Here is a 17562-nt window from a genome sequence, read left to right on the forward strand (position 1 = left end):
TATTTGTGATAGCCTAAAATTGAAAAGAATCCAAGTCGTCAACAGGGTAAATGGGTAAACAAATTATGTTCTGTTCATATAAAGGAATTCTACTGAGCAGTAAAAATGAATGAGTTCCTGATTCATACATCAACATGGCTGAATTCCGGAAACATTGCATTAAGCCAAAGAGGCTATACATAAAAGACTGCATAGTGTATAGTGCCATCTTTATGAAGTATTAGGGAATGTAAACCTAGTCTTTCATGACAGATGGCATATTAGCTGTTACTTGGGGTACAGGGTGGCGAGTTAATTGGGAAAAGGTGAAGTGGTTTATTACTTTATTATTACTGGATGTGTGTGTGGATAGAAATATCCTATACCTTGATTGCGAAGGTGGTTCTTCAGGTGAACAAATTTGTCAAAATCCACTGCAGTGCACACTTAAAATTGGGACATTGACTGGATCTAAATCATACCTTAAAAAACCAGAAATGTATTCCTGCAGGGAGAGACTATTAGTATAGAATAAAAATGCATTAGAATATAGAGCCTAGGAATAGATCCCTATGCATATGGGAGTGAAAGAAGGGAGGGCAGAACTAATCAGTGAGGAAGCAATACACACTGCAGGAGGATCAGCTCTCTAAATGAAAACAAGGTCAGATGAACTCCCCGTCTCAAATCATGCACAAAAGTCAAGTTCCGGTGGGTTAAAGGCCCCGGGGTGGAAGGGACCTTCGGGATCGGCCAGTGGAAAAGAGAGACTTGGTCGCCATGGGCCCGAAGCGCATGCCAGCGCTTCTTCCAAGACCACAGAGCTAAACTAGCACGACCGGATTGAGGGCAGGAGGAGAAGGGGACGACAGGGGATGAGATGGTTGGATGGCATCACCGACTCAATGGACATGGGTTTGGGTAGACTCCGGGAATTGGTGATGGACAGGGAGGCCTGGCGTGCTGCGGTTCGTGGGGTCGCAAAGAGTCGGACACGACTGAGCGAATGAACTGAACTGATAAACAAACAAGTCCCTCCCCGCCCCCTCCAAACTAGCACCCTTAAACAAGAACAACTCTATCCGGGGAGAGCAGTGAGCGACTTCCGGCGGAGGAACCGGCGGGACCCCACCATTTCCGGCCGGGGCCCGCCGCGTCTGCGCACTCAGTGCTGACTGCCGGCCGGAGGAACGTACGAGCCTCCGGACGAGGGTGGGCGCGGAGGATCCCTAGGGCTGTCGCTCCCGGAAGCCCGCCCCGGAACCTGGACTCCTCCCCCTTGGCTCTGCCGGGCCCTGGGCGCGTCCTGTGGTAGGTCCCGGAGCTGCGCTGCGCGATGGGGTGGGAGGCGGCGCCCTGCTCCCCGCCGTGGGGCCGCGGCCGGTTGCCGGGGGAGCGGCGCGGGCGTCCCGTCTCCGTCGGCCCCGCCGGCCGGCCTGACCCTCAGCAGTAGGTAAGCCGGGGAGCGGGCGTGGCTGTCCCTGGATTCCAGGGGCCGAGGCGGCTTGTCCTGACCTCGGCCCAGCGGGCGGCCCGGTCTCCCCTGTCTTCAGAGCCCGCGCTGGACAGCGGGCTCGTATCCATCAGTCAGTCTGTGCCTGGAACTGCCGCTCGATACCTTGATGCGAAGAACTGACTCATTGGAAAAGACCCTGATGCTGCGAAAGATTGAGGGCGGGAGGAGAAGGGGACGAGAGAGGATGAGATGGCTGGATGGCATCACTGACTCGATGGACATGAGTTTGAGTGAACTCTGGGAGCTAGTGATGGACAGGGAGTCCTGCTGTGCTGCAGTCCATGGGGTCACAAAGAGTCTGACGCGACTGAGACTGGACTGAACTGAACTGAACGCCACTAATCCTTCACAAGCCAGTGAGGCAGCTGCTGTTCTCCCTGTTGTATAGACGGGGAAACCGAGGCTCCCTAGCAGGACGAACACACAGCTGTTCGCTCACAGGCAGTATTTAAGCCCCCCTAGACTGGCTCTGGAACTTGATGCCCTCAATCCGCTATGGAGAGCAGCCTCGCAGAAAAGAGCCAAGTGGGTGTAGTTTAAAACATCTCATTTTGTGTCACTTTTTGCATATGGTGAAATCTAATGATGCATGTTTATTTCAGACCTCTCCCTTAGGGTTTGCGTGCAGCCAAGTGTGCACTTGGAGACCAAAGCCAGAAATGTACAGTGGTTTGCTCTAGGCTTTTACATCCACATGTTCCTCTAATCCCATCCTCTTCACCATCTTCGTCTCCTCCTACCTTGAGTGGGTAGGGGAATGAGAAGCCCAGGACTTGAAGGCTCATCCAGTGCTTTGAAGTCCCCTGCAGGTCTGGCGGGGATGGACAGGCACCCCCCCCCACTCTCCCCCCCCCCCGCCCCCCCCAGTGCAGGGGCTGACAGAGGTGGGAGCTGGTGACTGAGCAGGGTGAAAACGTCCCTCTGGCATAGTTCCTGAATGCCCAGGGTATAGTTCCTGAATGCCCAGGGTAGGCTGAGTTGCAAATGAGGTACTGGGGTGAGGCAGGCCTAGGAGAAATAGAAAAGTGGCCCCTTTCCTTCTGGGCCTGCGCGTGGGAAAAGGCCTGGTAAGAGTTATTGTTGAGTTGCTAAGGCATGTCCGACTCTTTGCGACCCCATGAGTGTAGCCCAACAGGCTCCTCTGTCCGTGGGATTGTCCAGGCAGGAATACTGGAATGGGTTGCCATTTCCTTCTCCAGGGGAACTTCTTGACCCAGGGATCAAACCCACGTTTTCTGCCTGGGCGGGTGGATGCTTTACCCCCGAGCCACCTCGGAAGCCACTGGTGAGGTGGTGAGGAAACCTCTGATCTGTGGAGCCAGCGCCTGTGTTAAGTGCTGAGGCCCCACCCGCCTCAGGCTCAGCCAGCAGGTTGCTGCCTCTCTGAGTGTATGGCTTCCCCTTGGGAGTCTGTAGGCTCCTGGGCATAAACTGCTTGGGTCCTCCCCCTGCCCTCACTCAAGGACTTGCCTGCCGCCTCAGCGTCCTTCTTTGCTGTGTCGGGGGGAAAAAAAAATAGAGTCTTTCTCGTCTCTGAGGATAACCCCTCCGACCCCACACACTCACCTGTGCCTTGAGCCCCTTGCCCTGGGGAGGCTCCTGCCATCAGTCCTCCCTATCTTCCCACTGCACCTTTGTTCTTTCTTGAGATGGAGCTAAGCCTTTCCCCTCCCGACCCTTTGACACTGCAAGCACCCGCACCCCCTGCCTCTCATTGCATAGCCGGGGGCTCCAGCCACTTCATCCCGCTGAAGTGACCCTGTCTGTCCTTTCTGGAAGGGCTTCCCTTGGCCCTCCCTAACATCACTTAGGTGTTTCTCTGCCCTCTGCCCTTCGGGCGTCTTTGGAGTCTGCTCCTCCTCTACCCTCCCCACAGTGTCTGTGTTGCCTGGGCAACCACCCTCCCTTCTCTTCTGCCAGTGTTTTCCCTCCGTTTCTATGGAGACTTTTCCATGAATCTGCATCCTTAGCTCAGTACCTGTCACGTCTACTCCTGAAGACTTGTTCCAGAAGAACCTTAAAATCGCCACATCTGTAACTGATCTGGGTTAACTGATCTGGGTTAGTGGGGAGGACCACTGGGGAGGCCCTCCTGCTCCAGGTGGCGGCCCAGGCACACCTGCCCCCCGCATGGCTCTCCACCTGTCCCTTCACCTGCAGTCCCGCCGACATCGCCTGCTCCTCCTCCCCCATACCCCCCATTCGTTCCTCAGGGCCAGGCCTGCCTCTGTGGGTGCCACCCATCACCCCTGGGCTCTGTCTGGAGACGGGGTTCCTCAAGCAGCAGCCCAAGGGGAGCCACCCTTCGGACACAGAACTGAGCTCCAGTGTCACAGAGTCGGTGCGCCTCTCCGTCACCCACGTGGGCTCTGTAGCACTCCCCCCGCTTGCCTCGCCGCCTCCAAGTTGTCTTGTCGTCCTGAGCCCCGCATGCCAGCCGACGGTTCCTCTCCCGTGTGTGTATGTTTAGGGCACAGTGCTGGCTCACGGTAGATACTTGATGAATTTTTATTAAATGGTCAAGTGGGTCAAAGGTGTCCGCAGAATACAGACAGACCAGTGGGACGAGGCTGGTCGGGGACAGAACAGGATTGGTGCCCTGGGGTCCACTAGGGCTCTCCGGTGAAGGCTTTGGGGTGTGCCCCGGGCTGCAGCCTGACTCACAGGTGTTATCCTCTTATCTGCTCTCATCTGTGAGAGCAGGTGGGACACAGGCCCGGCTTCGGTACCCTGTTCTGCGCTCTTGGGAGCGACGAAGCCTACAGACGGCTCTGGCCCTCTGCTGTGCCACTGAGCATCATGTTTCTGCTCTCGGTTTCCATATCTTCCATCAAAATAAGAGCAGAGGTGAATCTGTTCTGGTTCTGACATCTAGAGCCCTTCCTCTGGACCATGACAGTGTCTGGCCCTTCATCTGTGCCTTGACCCGGCCCCTCTGTGGCGTCCCCTCCAGGGGGCTCCGGGCGCCTGGTGTGGTGGTGGCTGACTCGGTTGTCATGTGATGGGCTGGGGTGGTTTCCTCTCGGTTCTCCTGAGCCCTCTCCAGCTGGACAGGCCTCTCGTGCCGTCTCGTGCCATCCACTCACTTTCATGGCCGAGTTCTCCCTTGAGCTGCCCAGCGGGCTCGTCCCCAGTAAAGGCCGTCCTGCCATCCCTGGAGGCCCTTCTGAACGTTTCACATTACTGAGTTAGACATCCTGGCTTAAATCTCCTCGGTTAACCTGCGTCTCGCTCTGGGCTGGAGAGACGCAGGCTCCTTCGCAGGTGCCTGGGGCGGGATCCGCCGTCCTCCTCTGAACCTTCTCTTTCCCCAGGAGACACATCCTCGCTCACTGGCCTTTTACCTTCCCTCTCATTTTTTCTCCTTTCTGCATATTTTGTTTCTGACTTCTTCATGTCTGTTTTCTTTTGAGAGCAGCCCTGAATTTGATCTCATCTCCAGGAAAGTCTATGCTGGTGGGGGGAGGAGGAATTGAGGGCTGTGCCTGGGTGGGGGTCTGAGCGTCTGGGTGAACCGAAGTCTGTGCCCTGGCTTGAGCTGACTGCAGGCAGAGCGGGTGAGGGGCAGCCCGAGAGGGGGTCATGAGCCAGGCAGGGTTGGGGGTTGCAGCGCTTGCTTGCTCGGTGGTGTGGAGGGGCCCAGTCGGGGAGGGCGTGGAAGGAGAGCCGAGGAAATGCCATTAAGGGACGGGCAGAGGACAAGGGAACAGGGCAGAGGCTGGGAACGAGTCTCAGGTGACAGGAAGCCAAGGAGACTGTGCTGTCCAGAGCCGAGAGGACGGGGCGGGTGGGGCTGGTGCAGAGAAGTTGGGGTCACCAGGGGCCTTGGGGTCACCGGGCGCCTCGGTGGGGGGCAGTGCCAGGGAGCAGTGGGGGCTGGACCTCAGAGAGAGCAGAGCGGGCTCTGCGGGGAGGAGATGCTGGATGCCTGAGTCGCCAGCGTCAGGAGATGCCCCGTCCTTTGTGCCCTGACGGAGGTTTGGGAAGCCTCAGGCTGCCTCGCTCCGCAGGACCGAGTGATGCCCCTGTTTTCCCGGGCCCCACGGGTGCCAGGCGCTGCCCGGGTGCCCAGGACACCGAGCCCGGCCCCCTCCGCCCCTGCGGCCTTGCTGACAGCGCAGGCACCCGCGGCTCTCCCCAGGAAACCTGCCCGGCGCCTTGGAGCCCTACATTGTGGTGAGGTCAGCCCCCCTGGGGTCCCACGGCCCTGTGGTGCCCCCGTACACCCTGCACTGGGGTCTCCTCTTCACGTCGTGTGAGTGAGAGTTTCATTCATGTCTGCCTCTCCCACCAGACTGGGGGCCACCTGCATGCAGGGGCCTTGCCTGCTGTATACTGGATCCAGCACACAGGAACATTGTCAAGTGCCAACTAGGTTCTGGATAAACATTGAAAGAAAAAAAAAGAAACAGTGTTAGCGTGCCAAAGACAGACACAGACACCACTCGAGGGCCATGGTTCCGTTGGGTTGGGACGAGTGAACGTCAGGCCTCCTTCGCCAAGGAGGGTGGGGTCTGTCCTGGGATTGATCTCTGGTGGTCACGACTCCTCAGGTCCTCCAGTGCTCCCTTCTCCCCAATTCTGGCCTCATGACCCCCACAGTGGTGCCCATGGGCGAGAGCCCACTAGGCGAGAGTCGTCCTCTTCCACTTGCCTTACAGCCTGGGCCCATATTCTCACTACCCCAAGCTCCCAGGCATGTCAGAAGTAGAAAAAGTCAGAAAGCCCTGCAAGAAGGAGATGCCCTCAGGATCCGTGGGGCAAGAGCCCCCCCCCCCCATGCGTGCTGACTCCTCCAGGACTGGATCCACAACGCCACCCTCCACTCTGGCTCCTCCTGGCTCCAAGTTCAATGCCAGAGCTACCAGCACCCCTTGTGGACTTGGCCAGGGTGCCAGGGAGCACCTGCCGGAGACTGAGGTCAAGCTTGAGTTTGCAGACGTAGAGGAGAAGGCTAGTAGTGGCCCCCGGAAGACCAGAAGCTCCAGTGCCCAGAAGATGGCTGGGAGGGACCCTTCCCAGCAGAGGAAGAGAGCCCACCCCCTGCCCAGCAGCCCATGGGTCCCCGCGCCTGACCAGGCTTCCCGGGAGGGGAAGGAGGGAGGTCTCCTGGGCCTGGGTGTCCTCAGTAAGGAGACAGGGGTCCACTCCCTGGGGAGGCCTGGCTCGGCTGCTCCCTCTGCAGGTTGTCACACCCACCCTGGGCAGAATGAGAGACTCCGGGCCCCGCGGCCTCCTGTCTGCACCGGGGCAGGAGTGCCCTGTGCAGCCTGGGGAGAAGGTGTCCAGGTGGAAGGCCCGCGGACAGCGTGAGGCGGGGGACCCGGTGCTCAGCCCTGGCCAGGCCCCTCCGACCTGGTGCTGGGTCAGGCAGCCAGGCCGGACGGGCTGGAGGCAGGTGAGGCCGGCCGGCATCCTCGTAGCCCGTCTGGCCAGAGAGGCGCGTCACCTCAAGAAGTGGAAGAGGAGACACTTGCTTCCTGGTGGGGGCGAGCAGCCGCCCCTGCCCAGCGTCCCGAAGCCTCTCTGCCTGCAGAAGCCTGGGAGAACCGCGCTGGCTGAGGCCAAGGGCTGGGCACCCGGGCCGTCCCCGGGTCACCGGCCCTCACCCGACATGAGACACTTCTTTACTGTGAACTTGCAGGAATGTCCGCCGGGTCACCCTCACGCCGTGCCAGTCGAGCGCCAGGCTTGGCAAAGGGAAGGGGCAGCCCCAACGCTCGCATCTGCCCCGTCACTTGGCGGGGAAGCACGGGGCTGGAGGCGGGTGCCAGGCCCCGGAAGGCAGCAGGGAGGGCCGTCCGAGAAGCAGCAGAAGGGCCTGCCCTCAGCGGGCCAGCAGCCGCCTCCCTGAGGGCCGCCATCACCATGCCAGCGCCCGATGCCTCGCCTCTGGAAGACAGGGACGCACAGGCGGTTCTGCGTGGGCCTCCCCTGCCTGCTCCCCCCAGAGATGACCCTGCCGCTCCCCCGACGGCGGCTGTTGGGCAGGACCGAGGTGGCATGTATGCCCCCAACCAGCCCCAAGCGCAGGCGTGGAACCAGAGCACCGCGGAGCTCCTTTGCAGCCCGGCCCTGCCGCTTTCCTCTGTCTTGTCTCCGCCCTTTCAGGAGGTTTGTGGCCCAGGGGGACCCTTGCTGCCGCCTCCCGCCTCCGGCCTTCTCCCACAGAGCCGAGCCCCTGCTCCACGAAGCGATGGGTGAGCAGATGCGGGGCCGAGGGCGGCCGCGGCCGCCTCACCGTCTCCGTGGCAGCCGGGCCGAGGACGTGGACTCCGTGGGCGTCAGCGCCCACCGGGGGGCCGGCAGGGGGCGTCGGGGAGCCCGAGGAGGCAGGCAGCGCTCGGGGTCCGTGGCCTGCCCCTGGGCCGCGACCCGGAGGACAGACTGCGGGGACAGCGGTGGGGACAGCTCGGCCTGTGGCTCTCGGGCCGGGCTCCCCGCGGCCGGGCTTCCTGGTGAGAAACTTCACAGACCACCGGGTGTCCGCGCACCGCCGGCCGGAGTGGCTGGTGGCGCAGCAGCGGCCGCCGCGCGAGTTTACGAGAAGCAGCAGCTGGGCAAGGCGGGGGCCGCCCTGTCGGCCACCTCCTGGAGCCTGACCGACAGCCCGATCACGCGCCCGCGGCCCTTCCGGATGGCGGCCGAGGAGGCGCGCGCCTCCTGGGCCGCGTTCCGCCTGGTGCCGCCCCAGATGCGCTGCCCGCATATCTCCCTGGAGCAGAGGGCGGGCACTTCGAGGAGCGGAGCGGGGGGGGGGGGGGGGGGGATGGGCGCGGCTGTGCGCCGGCCTAGGGCCCGGCCCCTGCAGCTCTCCACGGACCACCAGCTCACTGAGCTCTTCCACCGCGAGGACCATGCCGGATCCCCTCTTCAAGGACAGGATCGAGGCCATCCTCCCCAAGGGGGCCGACCTCGACCACTGGAAGCAGGCTCTCGTGTACAAGGTGAAGGAGCTCATGCTGTCTGAAGAGCCCGCACCACCCTGCCCTCCCTGCAGGACCCCAAGGCTGGGCGGGCAGAGGCCACCCTGAGCGACAGAGGAGCTAGGAGCCCCCGGGCAGAAGGGAAGGGACTGGGGAGCCCGTGCAGAGAAGCCGGCCCCCTCCTCTGGGTCCTTGCTGCTGGGTCAGAGCGAGAAGAGCCCGTTGGAGCGGCTGGAAAGCGTGGGGCAGCTGGCCTCTGAGCGGAGTGGCGCCTCGCTCTTCCCAGAGAGCCACCTGGCCAGCATCACTGTCAAGAGGCACCTGCGTGAGAACCAGACAGTGGATGCCCAGGAGGACCCCTTGGCGTACTGGGAGAAGCGGTGGGCATCTGGCCAGCCCTGACGAGACTGGCCACCACCTACCTGTCCTGTCCTTCCTGCCCCCCCACCTGACAAGCGCCTCCTCGGCAAGCATCTTTGCCTCCCTGAGCAGCCCCGCTGTCGTGGAGTACGAGTCCCTGCTCCCGGTGGAGACGGTCGAGTGTCTTCTCTTCTTGAAGACCAACCTGGAGCATTTCGCCAGCTACACGCCCCCCGCCCCTCATTTTCCCCCCGCGGAGACCTGGCCGAGGAGGGGCAGAGCTGGGAATCGGAGCACTCGGAAGCCCCAGAAAGCTGCCCGGGGGACGGCTGCCTAGATGAGAGAAGTGGGCAGAGCGTCCTGTCCTAGGACGGCCAGACTCTGAAGCCTGTTTGAGAAGAATGAGGACGGTTTCTCAGTTCTGGTCAGGTTGCCAGTTTTGTTTTCAGGGAGAAGCCATTTTCCATCTGCCCACTGCTTGCGTTACTGCCGGCGGCATGTGTGTGGAAAGGTGGGCTGTGTTCCTCGGTGACTCGAGCCGTCCCGCCCAGCGTGCAGCCGAGGTGCCCCTTTAAAGCGTCGGCGGGTAGGGAGGGCCCACATGCAGCTGGTCTGTGTCAGCTGTGACGGCCCTGGAGGGCGGCTTTCTCGGAGAGGCCAGGGCTGGGGAGGCTGTGCCGCGGGGAATGTCCTCAGACACCCTTTCTGGCAAAGGAAAGAGACCCGAAGATACAGCAGCCACCTCAAGAGGGAGGTGCCCACGCACCAACCGGTCTCCTTCAGCTCCGTCCCTTCCTGGGGATCCCGGGTGCCAGAGCCCTGGGGGGCGGGACTGCCTGGCTCCTGCAGGCAGGCGTGGTGGAACAGACCTGAGACTCCTCGCACGGCCCTGCTCACCTGTGGTTTGTTTCCAGGCTGCTGGGAACCTCGGGGTTTCTTGTTGCTACAGTGAAAGCAGTCTCAGGAAGCAAGAAAGAGCGTGTGTCCTGGTACTCACTGGCCTGAGTTCCTTTAGTGTTGCGCGCAGGCCCTGGGGGCATGGGGTCCCCGTGCTGGTGGGATCAGGTGGGAGAAGGTGAAAGGGTGAGGCTGGAGGGCTCGTCTGTCCCACGAGGCGCGAGTCCGGCTCTCCTGAGGTGCTGGGCCGCTGGGAGCTGGGCTCTGAGAACGGAAGGGGGTAGACCCCGGGAGGCAGAAGGCTCACCTGCACTTTGGTGCCGGCAGTGGGGCTGAGCCCCGGCAACCTGTCTCCTCTTCCCCGCTGGGTCACTGTGGCTAGTTCACTGCAGGACATTCAGAAGTTACCGAGAATGGCAGGCAGCAGGAGAAATTCACCGTAATCGTTTTTGCTCAGCAGCCTCCGTGAACTCTTTACCTTGAGATCGTAAGCTTCTGTACTAGTGAGTCTGCTGTGTGTTCACTTGAGCAGGGTCACGCGGCACCTTCTTGAAGAAAGCCTTGTGCAGCTCGTGTTCAGTAGTTGCAACAGCATGACCTGAAGTCATCTCCACTCTCTGCTCAGGTGGCATCTTCTTCGCCGCTGCTGGAAGTCAGGGGCGGGGGGCGGCCTGTCCTTGGGACCACGTATTATTGGTCAGTGCCACCATCCCTCGGTCAGCTCTCGGGAGAGGCACCCTTGTGGTGTGGCATCACTCCCAGCGGCTTCTGCACGTTCCTGGAGAGAGGAAACCTGGACTGGAGTGCAGGGGCAGTGCAAGGAGGCAAGCAGAAGGAAGGGGTGAGAGGCTTGAGGGTCCTGAGCTTGGGGGCTTGGGCTCTGGAGCAGCCGTGCCCCACCCGGGGCAGTTCGGTCCCCCAGATGTTTGGACGGTTGCAGCTGTGGGGGTCACTCCTGTCCTCTCGTGAGTGGGAGATGGGCACATGGCAGAGGCAACACGTCGCTCCCAGGCGGTGCCCGGACCCCGTCTGCCGAGACTGAAGCCGGCCTCCTGAGGCTGGCACTCCGGGCACCCCACTCCTCATCCTTTCTGCACCCACATGCTTGAGACAGAGCCCGGCATCTGGTCACGTGACCAGGTTCCGAGGCCACGTTCTCCCTCCTCTCCGTGGCTCCCTGCCCACCGTGGGGTCCTGGTCTCTGGCTCCTGAGTTTATGGCAGGTCTCCAGTGCCCTCACGTGCCCCCACCACTCTGTAGGCCAGATCAGGTTTAACCTGACACGGCAGTGACTGCGTCGCCCCGCTGCTTACAAACAAACCCTAGCATACGCTTCTGCGGAGTGAGCCAGGCATCTCAACAGGTACCTCTGTGCTTCGGGACAGAAACTTGGCTAGAAATGAAGGCGGAGCTGGGCTGCTGCAGACTAAACATGTGGGACCCCCTCCTCAGAGGTGGGGTGGATGTGGGATGTGTTGGCAGCCCCCCCAGCTCCCTGGGGGGTGTGGGAGGAGCTCTGGGTCTGGTTTCCTTGGTTGGGGGGGGATGAGAAGTGGTGTTGCTATGGAGACACAGCATGGGAGCTATGGAGACACAGACCATGGCTCTGGAGCCCTAGGCTTTGTAAACAGCAGGAGTGAATGGCCCCTTGGTTCTCCGCGGGCACCACCCTGCCTGGCCTGGGCCTGGCCGGTCTGCAGGTTGGGGAGCTGCCACTTGGTGCAGAGGTCTCTGTTCTCCTCTCTGCCTGAACCCTGACCCACTGTGCTGCTCTAGTATGGCGGGTGCCCCTCCCCCGGGCCGCCTCCCTCTGGTTCAGTTTGCGGTGGCCCCTGGGTCTCTGCCCATCCCATGGCCACTGGCGGCCTGGAAGTCCCCTCCCTCCCCCTTTCCCGGAGCCAGCATAGGGGCCACCCTGCCCCTGCCTCCAGGATGGCTTCCCGGACTGCTCCGCCTTCCCTCCCCAGCCCCTCTTTGCCTATTGGAAACCGCGTCACGTTTGTGGCTGGAACCATGCTCTCTGGCTTACGGGAACAGAGTTCTGTTGAGGCCAGAGGGAAGCGCTGGTCTTGTCCTGCAGGGGTTGGGGGAGCAAAGGCGTGGGCCTGGCGGTGCTGCCACTCACTCCCTCCACCCCAGCTTCCTCGTCTAGGACTGAAGGCTGGGCGCTCAGCCCCCAGAGCTGCCACCAGGGGGGGCCCATGGAACCTTGAACCCATTTTGAGTTCATTGCTGATGTTGAAAAAAAAATCGAGTCGAGAACACCTTGGAGGGAATAAGGCAAGGCCCAGGTGCTCTCTCAACTGTGTTTGCAAAGGCAGGGCATTCCCAGGAAGGCGACCCTGGGGACCTGTTGTCTATTCAAAAATAGCTTGAAAGGGTTTGAGAAGAAACATCTCAATTCAAAAGGATACTTAGGAGCAGTTATCGAAAAAGGAAAGGAACGCGATTGTGCACGCTGGGGGCCGTGGAGGGATTGTAACGTCGGGCCTGAACTCCATCCGGGACCCCTTCAGAGACTCCCTCAGGTGGGGCCTGTGCCTGGCTGGCTCCTGCTGTGGGGCTCCTGGCCCTCCTGCGCCTTGGGCTGGAGTCCTCTGGTCCCGCCGGGCAGCTAACCCTGGCAGTAGGGGATGGGTGGTCACGGACGCTCCCCCTGCTGCAGGTCCGAGGGGCTCAGAGGCCTGCTCACTGTTCAATTGTCTCTCCTTAGAGACCTGCTGGCCCTCGAGTGGGGCTGTCGGCGACGCGTCCAACCCGGGCCCAGGCCGAGTGGAGGGGGCGTCCCGTGGGGTGAGCAGCTTGCCGACAGCCAACGGCACCTGCGTCACAGCTGCCTGACCCCCTGGACCCACTTGGTCTCATGGAGCCTCGGGGTGAGAAGTCGGGAGAAGCTGATGGGGTGCGCGTGACGCCCCAGCTGCTGAAGGCGCACTCGGGCGAGTTTGCCCTGGAGTCCATCCTGCTGCTCAAGCTGCGGGGCCTGGGGCTGGTGGACCTGGGCTGCCTGGGAGACTGCCTGGGCCTCGAGTGGCTGGACCTGTCGGGCAACGCGCTCACCCAGCTGGGCCCGCTGGCCTCCCTGCGGCAGCTGGCCGTGCTCAATGTGGCCGACAACCGGCTGATGGGCCTGGAGCCCCTGGCTGCCTGCGAGAACCTGCAGCGTCTCAACGCCGCGGGCAACCTGCTGGCCGGGCCCGCACAGCTGCAGTGCCTGGCCGGGCTGCGGGGCCTGGAGCGCCTGCGGCTCCGAGACCCCTTGGCGCGGCTCAGCAACCCGCTATGCGCCAGCCCCTCCTACTGGGCCTCTGTGCGTGAGCTGCTGCCAGGCCTGAAGGTCCTCGACGGTGAGCGTGTGAGCGGGCGCGGCAGCGATTTCTACCAGCTGTGCCGGGACCTCGACAGCTCCTTGCGCCCTGGCCCCGGCGGCCCCAGTGGCCCCAGCGCCCCCGGCCCCCGGCCCTTGGAGGCCCAGCCCTGGGTGGAGCCCAGCTACTGGGAGGCCTGGCCCCCACGCAGCAGCTCCATCCTGGAGGAGGCCTGCCGCCAGTTCCAGGACACGCTGCAGGAGTGCCACGACCTGGACCGCCAGGCCCGGGACAGCCTGGCTCAGGCTGAGAGGGCGCTCAGCTCCGCGGGTGCCGCCGCCGCCTCCTTCGTCTTCTGAAGTGCCCCGGGGCCCTCGGTGGCCTTCCTGCTTGTCTGGACAGTTTCGTCCCGCTGCTTGCTGCCCTTCGAGGAAACCTCCCCATCCGCCCATCAGAGATGTAGCTCCCTCAGGCCCTCCCCACACAGCCAGCTCAGCGTGAGGCTGTCCTGCCACCTGCGCAGCGTGCCTGGGAGGAGGTCCCTGGCCCCTTTCGTGGCCACAGCTGCTGCCTGTCCCAGCTGCATGAGCCTGAGGCTCAGGTGAAGAAAGCGGCTTGGTCCTAAGGCTGTAGGTGGGCGTGGCGGGGATGGCCAGCCTCCTGCCCCACCTGTCTTGGGAGAGGCCGTGGAAGCTGCATTTACCCACCTCCCAGGTTCTCCTGTCCGCTGACCCTCTGCTGTGTCCCTCACTCCTGGGTCTCCCTGGAACCTCCACTGCCCCTATTCCCACTCATGCTCATCTCTATTAAATTGTGTTTTAATTTGCATCGCTACACGTGGCTGTGCTTGGTTTTCCCAAGAGGGAGCCCCTGAAAGCAAGCCTAGGTCCCCCACCCCCACCCCCCGCCTCTGGTCTCCCCTGGGCAAGGAGAAGGCGTCCGCAGCTTTCTGGGTGTCCAGGCGGATGGGTCCTGCCCCCTCCCCACACCCCCACCTCGGGGCTTTGCTTCCTCCCTGTGAGGCTGGAGCACCAGGGCCTTTACTCACACAAGGGCCGCCCTGCAGCCGAGCTGGGGGAGGGAGGGAATGCGAGGGAGCGTGAGAAGTCAGCTGAGCGCAGCTTTATTAGCTCAGGGGTCAGGGGGTGGCCCCTCCCCCGGCACAGAGGAGGGAGGCGGGCTTTCACTGGTGACCTCCCTTCCTTCCAGGAAGCCGGGTGACTTCTAGAGGAAAGCGCAGAGAAAGAGGCCGGGCGTGAAGGAGGCAGTCTTCGCAGGCTCCCAGCCCCTGTCCCCGTGCCTCTCCCAGCCCAGCTCCAGCGCCCCCTCAGTCCCCCGTCACGCTCCCTCCTGGCCGCCTACCTGCCAGGCCTCAGCTCAGGGGGACAAGGCTTTGATGAAGGCGAACTGTCCGGGGAGATAGTAGCTGCGGGGGTCCTCACCGGCGCGCTCCACCCTGCTGCACTGGGCGTCCTGGGCCTCCTCCAGCTCCTGCCAGCACAGGGCCACTCAGGCCGTGCCGTGCCGTTCCTGCCAGCGCCCACCGCCCCCGCCCCCCCTCCCAGGGAGCGCCTGGGCCGAGCCCAGAGGCCCTCCTTGCTGCCCACCCCCCTCCCGCACCCCTCCATCCAGGCCTCTCCCAAGGTCCAGTCTCTCCCCACCTTACCAGCCCCCTCCTCACCCGTTGAACCTGCGTCTGTATGGGACAGTGCACCATCCTGCCCAGGACTTGATCCTTTGAGTCCAGCTTGATGCAGGCCAGGCATTTCCGCTTTCTCTGGGGAGGGGGCGTGGGGGCCAGAGAGGAAAGGGGTGAAGGGAGGCATGCAACCCAGTGAGGGTGGACCCTGGGGCCAGCCTGCAGTGGGGCCTGTTCCCTTGGCAGGCCAGCTGGGTCCAGGCGCAGCCTAGCTCTGGGCTGGGAATTTTCAGAAGTCAGAACTATCCTGCAGTTTTCAAACTCTGTGTGTGTGTGTGTGTGTGTGTGTGTGTGTGTGTAGGCAGCACTTAGTTTTCAAACTGTGTGTGTGTGTCTGTGTTTGTCTGTGTCTGACACAGCCAGGTTCTCCCCACCTGGCTTCCACTGTGCTGCCATCTGTTACATTTATTTGTGTTTTTTGTTTCCTTGCAAGATTTGAATTGAACACAGGGATCCAGAAAAGCACCAGTCTAGTCCAGCACTCCTTCAGCAGAGGGAGGGGACTGAGGCCTTGACGAGCCAGCGCAGGAACAGGACTGGTGGTTGGCAGAGGTGGTTGTGCTCTGGGCCCAGGGGTCACCTCCACGGCAGTGACTTGGCCCCCAAGGTGGCTGATGACAGTCAAGCCCTCTTAGGAGTCAGGCCAGGCCGAGCTATGTCCCCTTGAAAACTCATGAGAAATGGGAAGTTCACCAGGCCTAGAGTGGGGACCACGGCGTCCTTCCGCCAGTGACCTGCAGCCTGGGGTGGACCCGCTTTGGAGCCTGTGTGTCCGTCTTCCTGCCTGTCCTGGCCCCCTCAGCCCACCCACAGCCATCACCGCCACGGGCGCAGGCAGGCAGGCAGGTCAGAGCCAGGGGGCTGCCCCGCCCCAGGGTCTCCAACCTCAGGCTTCTCCAGCTGTGAAGCCCAGCCACCCACTCCTGCCCCGTGCACGTGCCCCGTCACGCTCTGCCATTAGCTCACCCCATTGGGCTTGACCTTGCAGTCTGCTTTCCTCCAGTCCTTCTTCCGACAGCTCGTCTGCTGGAGCTTGAACTCCAGCTTCACAAACTGCCCGGCTGGGAAGAGCTGCCGACAGACAAGAGAAAGGCCCGTGGCCCAGCTGAGAGGGCAGCAGCACACCCCAGGACAGAGGGGGTGGGCAGCTGGGCTGGCGGCCTCTCTCTGGAGAGCTGGGCAGCTCGCAGGGGCCCAAGCATCGTTGCACCTGCTCGCGGGGCGGGGCGGGGTAGGGGGTACGTTCTGGTCTCCCGATCCCCGTCCCCGCCCTCCCCTCGCTGGGCTGTTGCTCACCGTCTCCACGGCACTGTCCACGCTCGTCACCTGGAAGGCCCACTGCACAGGCGGATGCTTGTGGAACTCCTCCAGGGCCACCTGCAGGCCCCGGTGCTGGGCCGCCGTGAGCTCCGCCCTGTCCAAGCCCATGGCGCCCAGCCCCAGGGCCAGCGGGAGCAGCAGCTGCCACATGGCTTCACCTCTGTCTCCCAGACCCTGTGGAGGGCTGTGCGTGGGTCCAGAGGAGGAGCCACCGCTCCCGGGCCCTGAGGCTTGGGAACCGCGTCTGGTGGTCTCCAGGCAGAGGTGGGGGGACACGGAGTGGCCCTGCAGACCCCCATCCCCACCCCCCAGTATTGCCCTAGCCCGGCCCTCTCATCCCACCTGGCCCCACTGTTCCTAGGCCTGGCCCAGGTTGGTCCTGTCCGAGGTAGGTGCTGGGTCGGCTCCCGTCCTCAGGCCAGCAGCTGGGGAGCAGTGCCGGGCCCACTCCAGCCCTCTCCCCCCGTTTTCTGGTCTAGGTTCTCTCTGACACCCCCTCTCCCGCTCCCTGCCCCCAGATTGCTGGCTCCACCAGTCCGGCCCCTTGATCCTCACCATCCTCACCATCCGGGGCCCACAACTGCGGGTGGCGGGTGGCGGGTGGCGGGTGGCGGGTGGCGGGTGGCGGGGAGGAATGGAGGCTGGCTGGAGGCTGAATATTTTGGGGAGGACGTAAACACATGGGAGGGGCCCAGGGTGGGTGGGCGCCAGGAGCCCACTTAACCCTCCCCTTGCTGAAAGAGCCCGTTGCCATCGGCCCCACCACCTCCGCCCGGCCCCACCACCTCCGCCCGCCCCCCCCACTGCCCCCAGAAAATGGGGGTCCCTCCTCCGCCCCACCTCCGCTGTCTTCTTAGGCAGACTCTCCCTCCCTTGCCTTGTTCTTTTCTGGAGCCTTCCTCTCCCAGCCCACCAACCCCGCACCTCAATCCGTGTGACTGGGGGGCGGGGGCCGCCTGAGGGCCGGACCCTCCCCGAGAACTCTGCCCAGGAGCAGCCTCCTGAGGACCAGAAAGCCCCAGGTGTGGAGACCCAGGCCCGGCCGGGAAAAGGTGACAGGACAGGGCTCTCAGAGCAGCCGACAAACGCTGGCCTCCGGAGCTGCGCCCTTGGCTCCCCCGGCCCGCGCTCCCCTCCTCACCTCCTCTCCCGCACCTCGGGGTCTCCGCTGTGGCCGCGGCCTCTTCCCGGCACCCGGCACCCGTCAGGCTCCCTCCGCGGAGCGCCCGTCTCCTCCCACCCCTACCTCCTCCTGGGCCCCCTCCAGCGCCCCGCGGCTCCTCCCCGCCCGCCCGCCAGACCGGCCTTGGCCGACGGCCCTCCCGGGACTTCCCTCCTCATCCCCGCCCTGCCCTCCCGTCCCCTCCCGCTGGCCCAGCCGGGGCGCTGCCCTGTCCCCAGGAACAGGGCTACCCCTTCCCCTCAGGCCCCTGCAGGCTATCCCCAAGACACTCATTCCAGAAAATTCTTCCCAGAAATCCAGACATCCTCAAACCCCAGGAGACCTCGGTGAGTCATTTGAACCATTCTGCACCCTGGAGCCACACTGAGAAGGAA

At 62.9% G+C, this 17562-nt stretch overlaps 2 protein-coding genes across 17 annotated transcripts; one reads left to right on the forward strand and one right to left on the reverse strand.

Moving 5' to 3' along the window:
- Positions 1-1140: 1140 nt before the first annotated feature.
- On the forward strand, positions 1141-13820 carry LRRC61 (leucine rich repeat containing 61). 6 transcript variants are annotated; one of them, XM_081537360.1, is made up of 3 exons: positions 1141-1290; positions 12050-12206; positions 12392-13820. In XM_081537360.1, exon 3 carries the CDS (start codon positions 12542-12544, stop codon positions 13343-13345), a length of 804 nt encoding a protein of 267 aa, XP_081393486.1. In that variant the 5' UTR covers positions 1141-1290; positions 12050-12206; positions 12392-12541; the 3' UTR covers positions 13346-13820. The 6 variants fall into 6 exon arrangements, with proteins under 6 accessions (XP_081393486.1, XP_081393485.1, XP_081393483.1 ...); XM_081537359.1 differs by having other exon boundaries at positions 12088-12206; XM_081537358.1 differs by having other exon boundaries at positions 1277-1432; positions 11996-12206.
- Positions 13821-14093: 273 nt separating this feature from the next.
- On the reverse strand, positions 14094-17243 carry RARRES2 (retinoic acid receptor responder 2). Of its 11 annotated transcripts, none has more exons than XM_081537371.1 (7): positions 17147-17243; positions 16561-16657; positions 15982-16179; positions 15652-15756; positions 14668-14763; positions 14349-14474; positions 14094-14210 (listed from the first exon to the last, which is right to left on the reverse strand). In XM_081537371.1, exons 2-6 carry the CDS (start codon positions 16570-16572, stop codon positions 14364-14366), a joined length of 522 nt encoding a protein of 173 aa, XP_081393497.1. In that variant the 5' UTR covers positions 16573-16657; positions 17147-17243; the 3' UTR covers positions 14094-14210; positions 14349-14363. The 11 variants fall into 11 exon arrangements, with proteins under 11 accessions (XP_081393497.1, XP_081393496.1, XP_081393495.1 ...); XM_081537370.1 differs by having other exon boundaries at positions 14349-14477; XM_081537369.1 differs by having other exon boundaries at positions 14349-14477; positions 14653-14763.
- Between the last annotated feature and the right edge of the window lie 319 nt (positions 17244-17562).

The sequence above is a fragment of the Giraffa tippelskirchi genome, chromosome 10 (assembly GCF_054371585.1).
Source record: "Giraffa tippelskirchi isolate mGirTip1 chromosome 10, T2T-mGirTip1v1.2.pri, whole genome shotgun sequence".
Taxonomy (NCBI): Eukaryota; Metazoa; Chordata; class Mammalia; order Artiodactyla; family Giraffidae; genus Giraffa; species Giraffa tippelskirchi.

Excerpts from the sequence above, each read along its gene's own strand:
- LRRC61 (XM_081537357.1), top strand. The coding sequence starts at position 12,542 with ATGGAGCCTCGGGGTGAGAAGTCGGGAGAAGCTGATGGGGTGCGCGTG.
- RARRES2 (XM_081537369.1), bottom strand. Across the intron at positions 14,764-15,651 it reads GCAAGGTCAAGCCCAATGGG|AGAAAGCGGAAATGCCTGGC; the intron begins GTGAGCTAATGG and ends CCCCCTCCCCAG. Across the intron at positions 14,478-14,652 it reads AACGGGTGAGGAGGGGGCTG|GAGCTGGAGGAGGCCCAGGA; the intron begins GTAAGGTGGGGA and ends CTGTGCTGGCAG.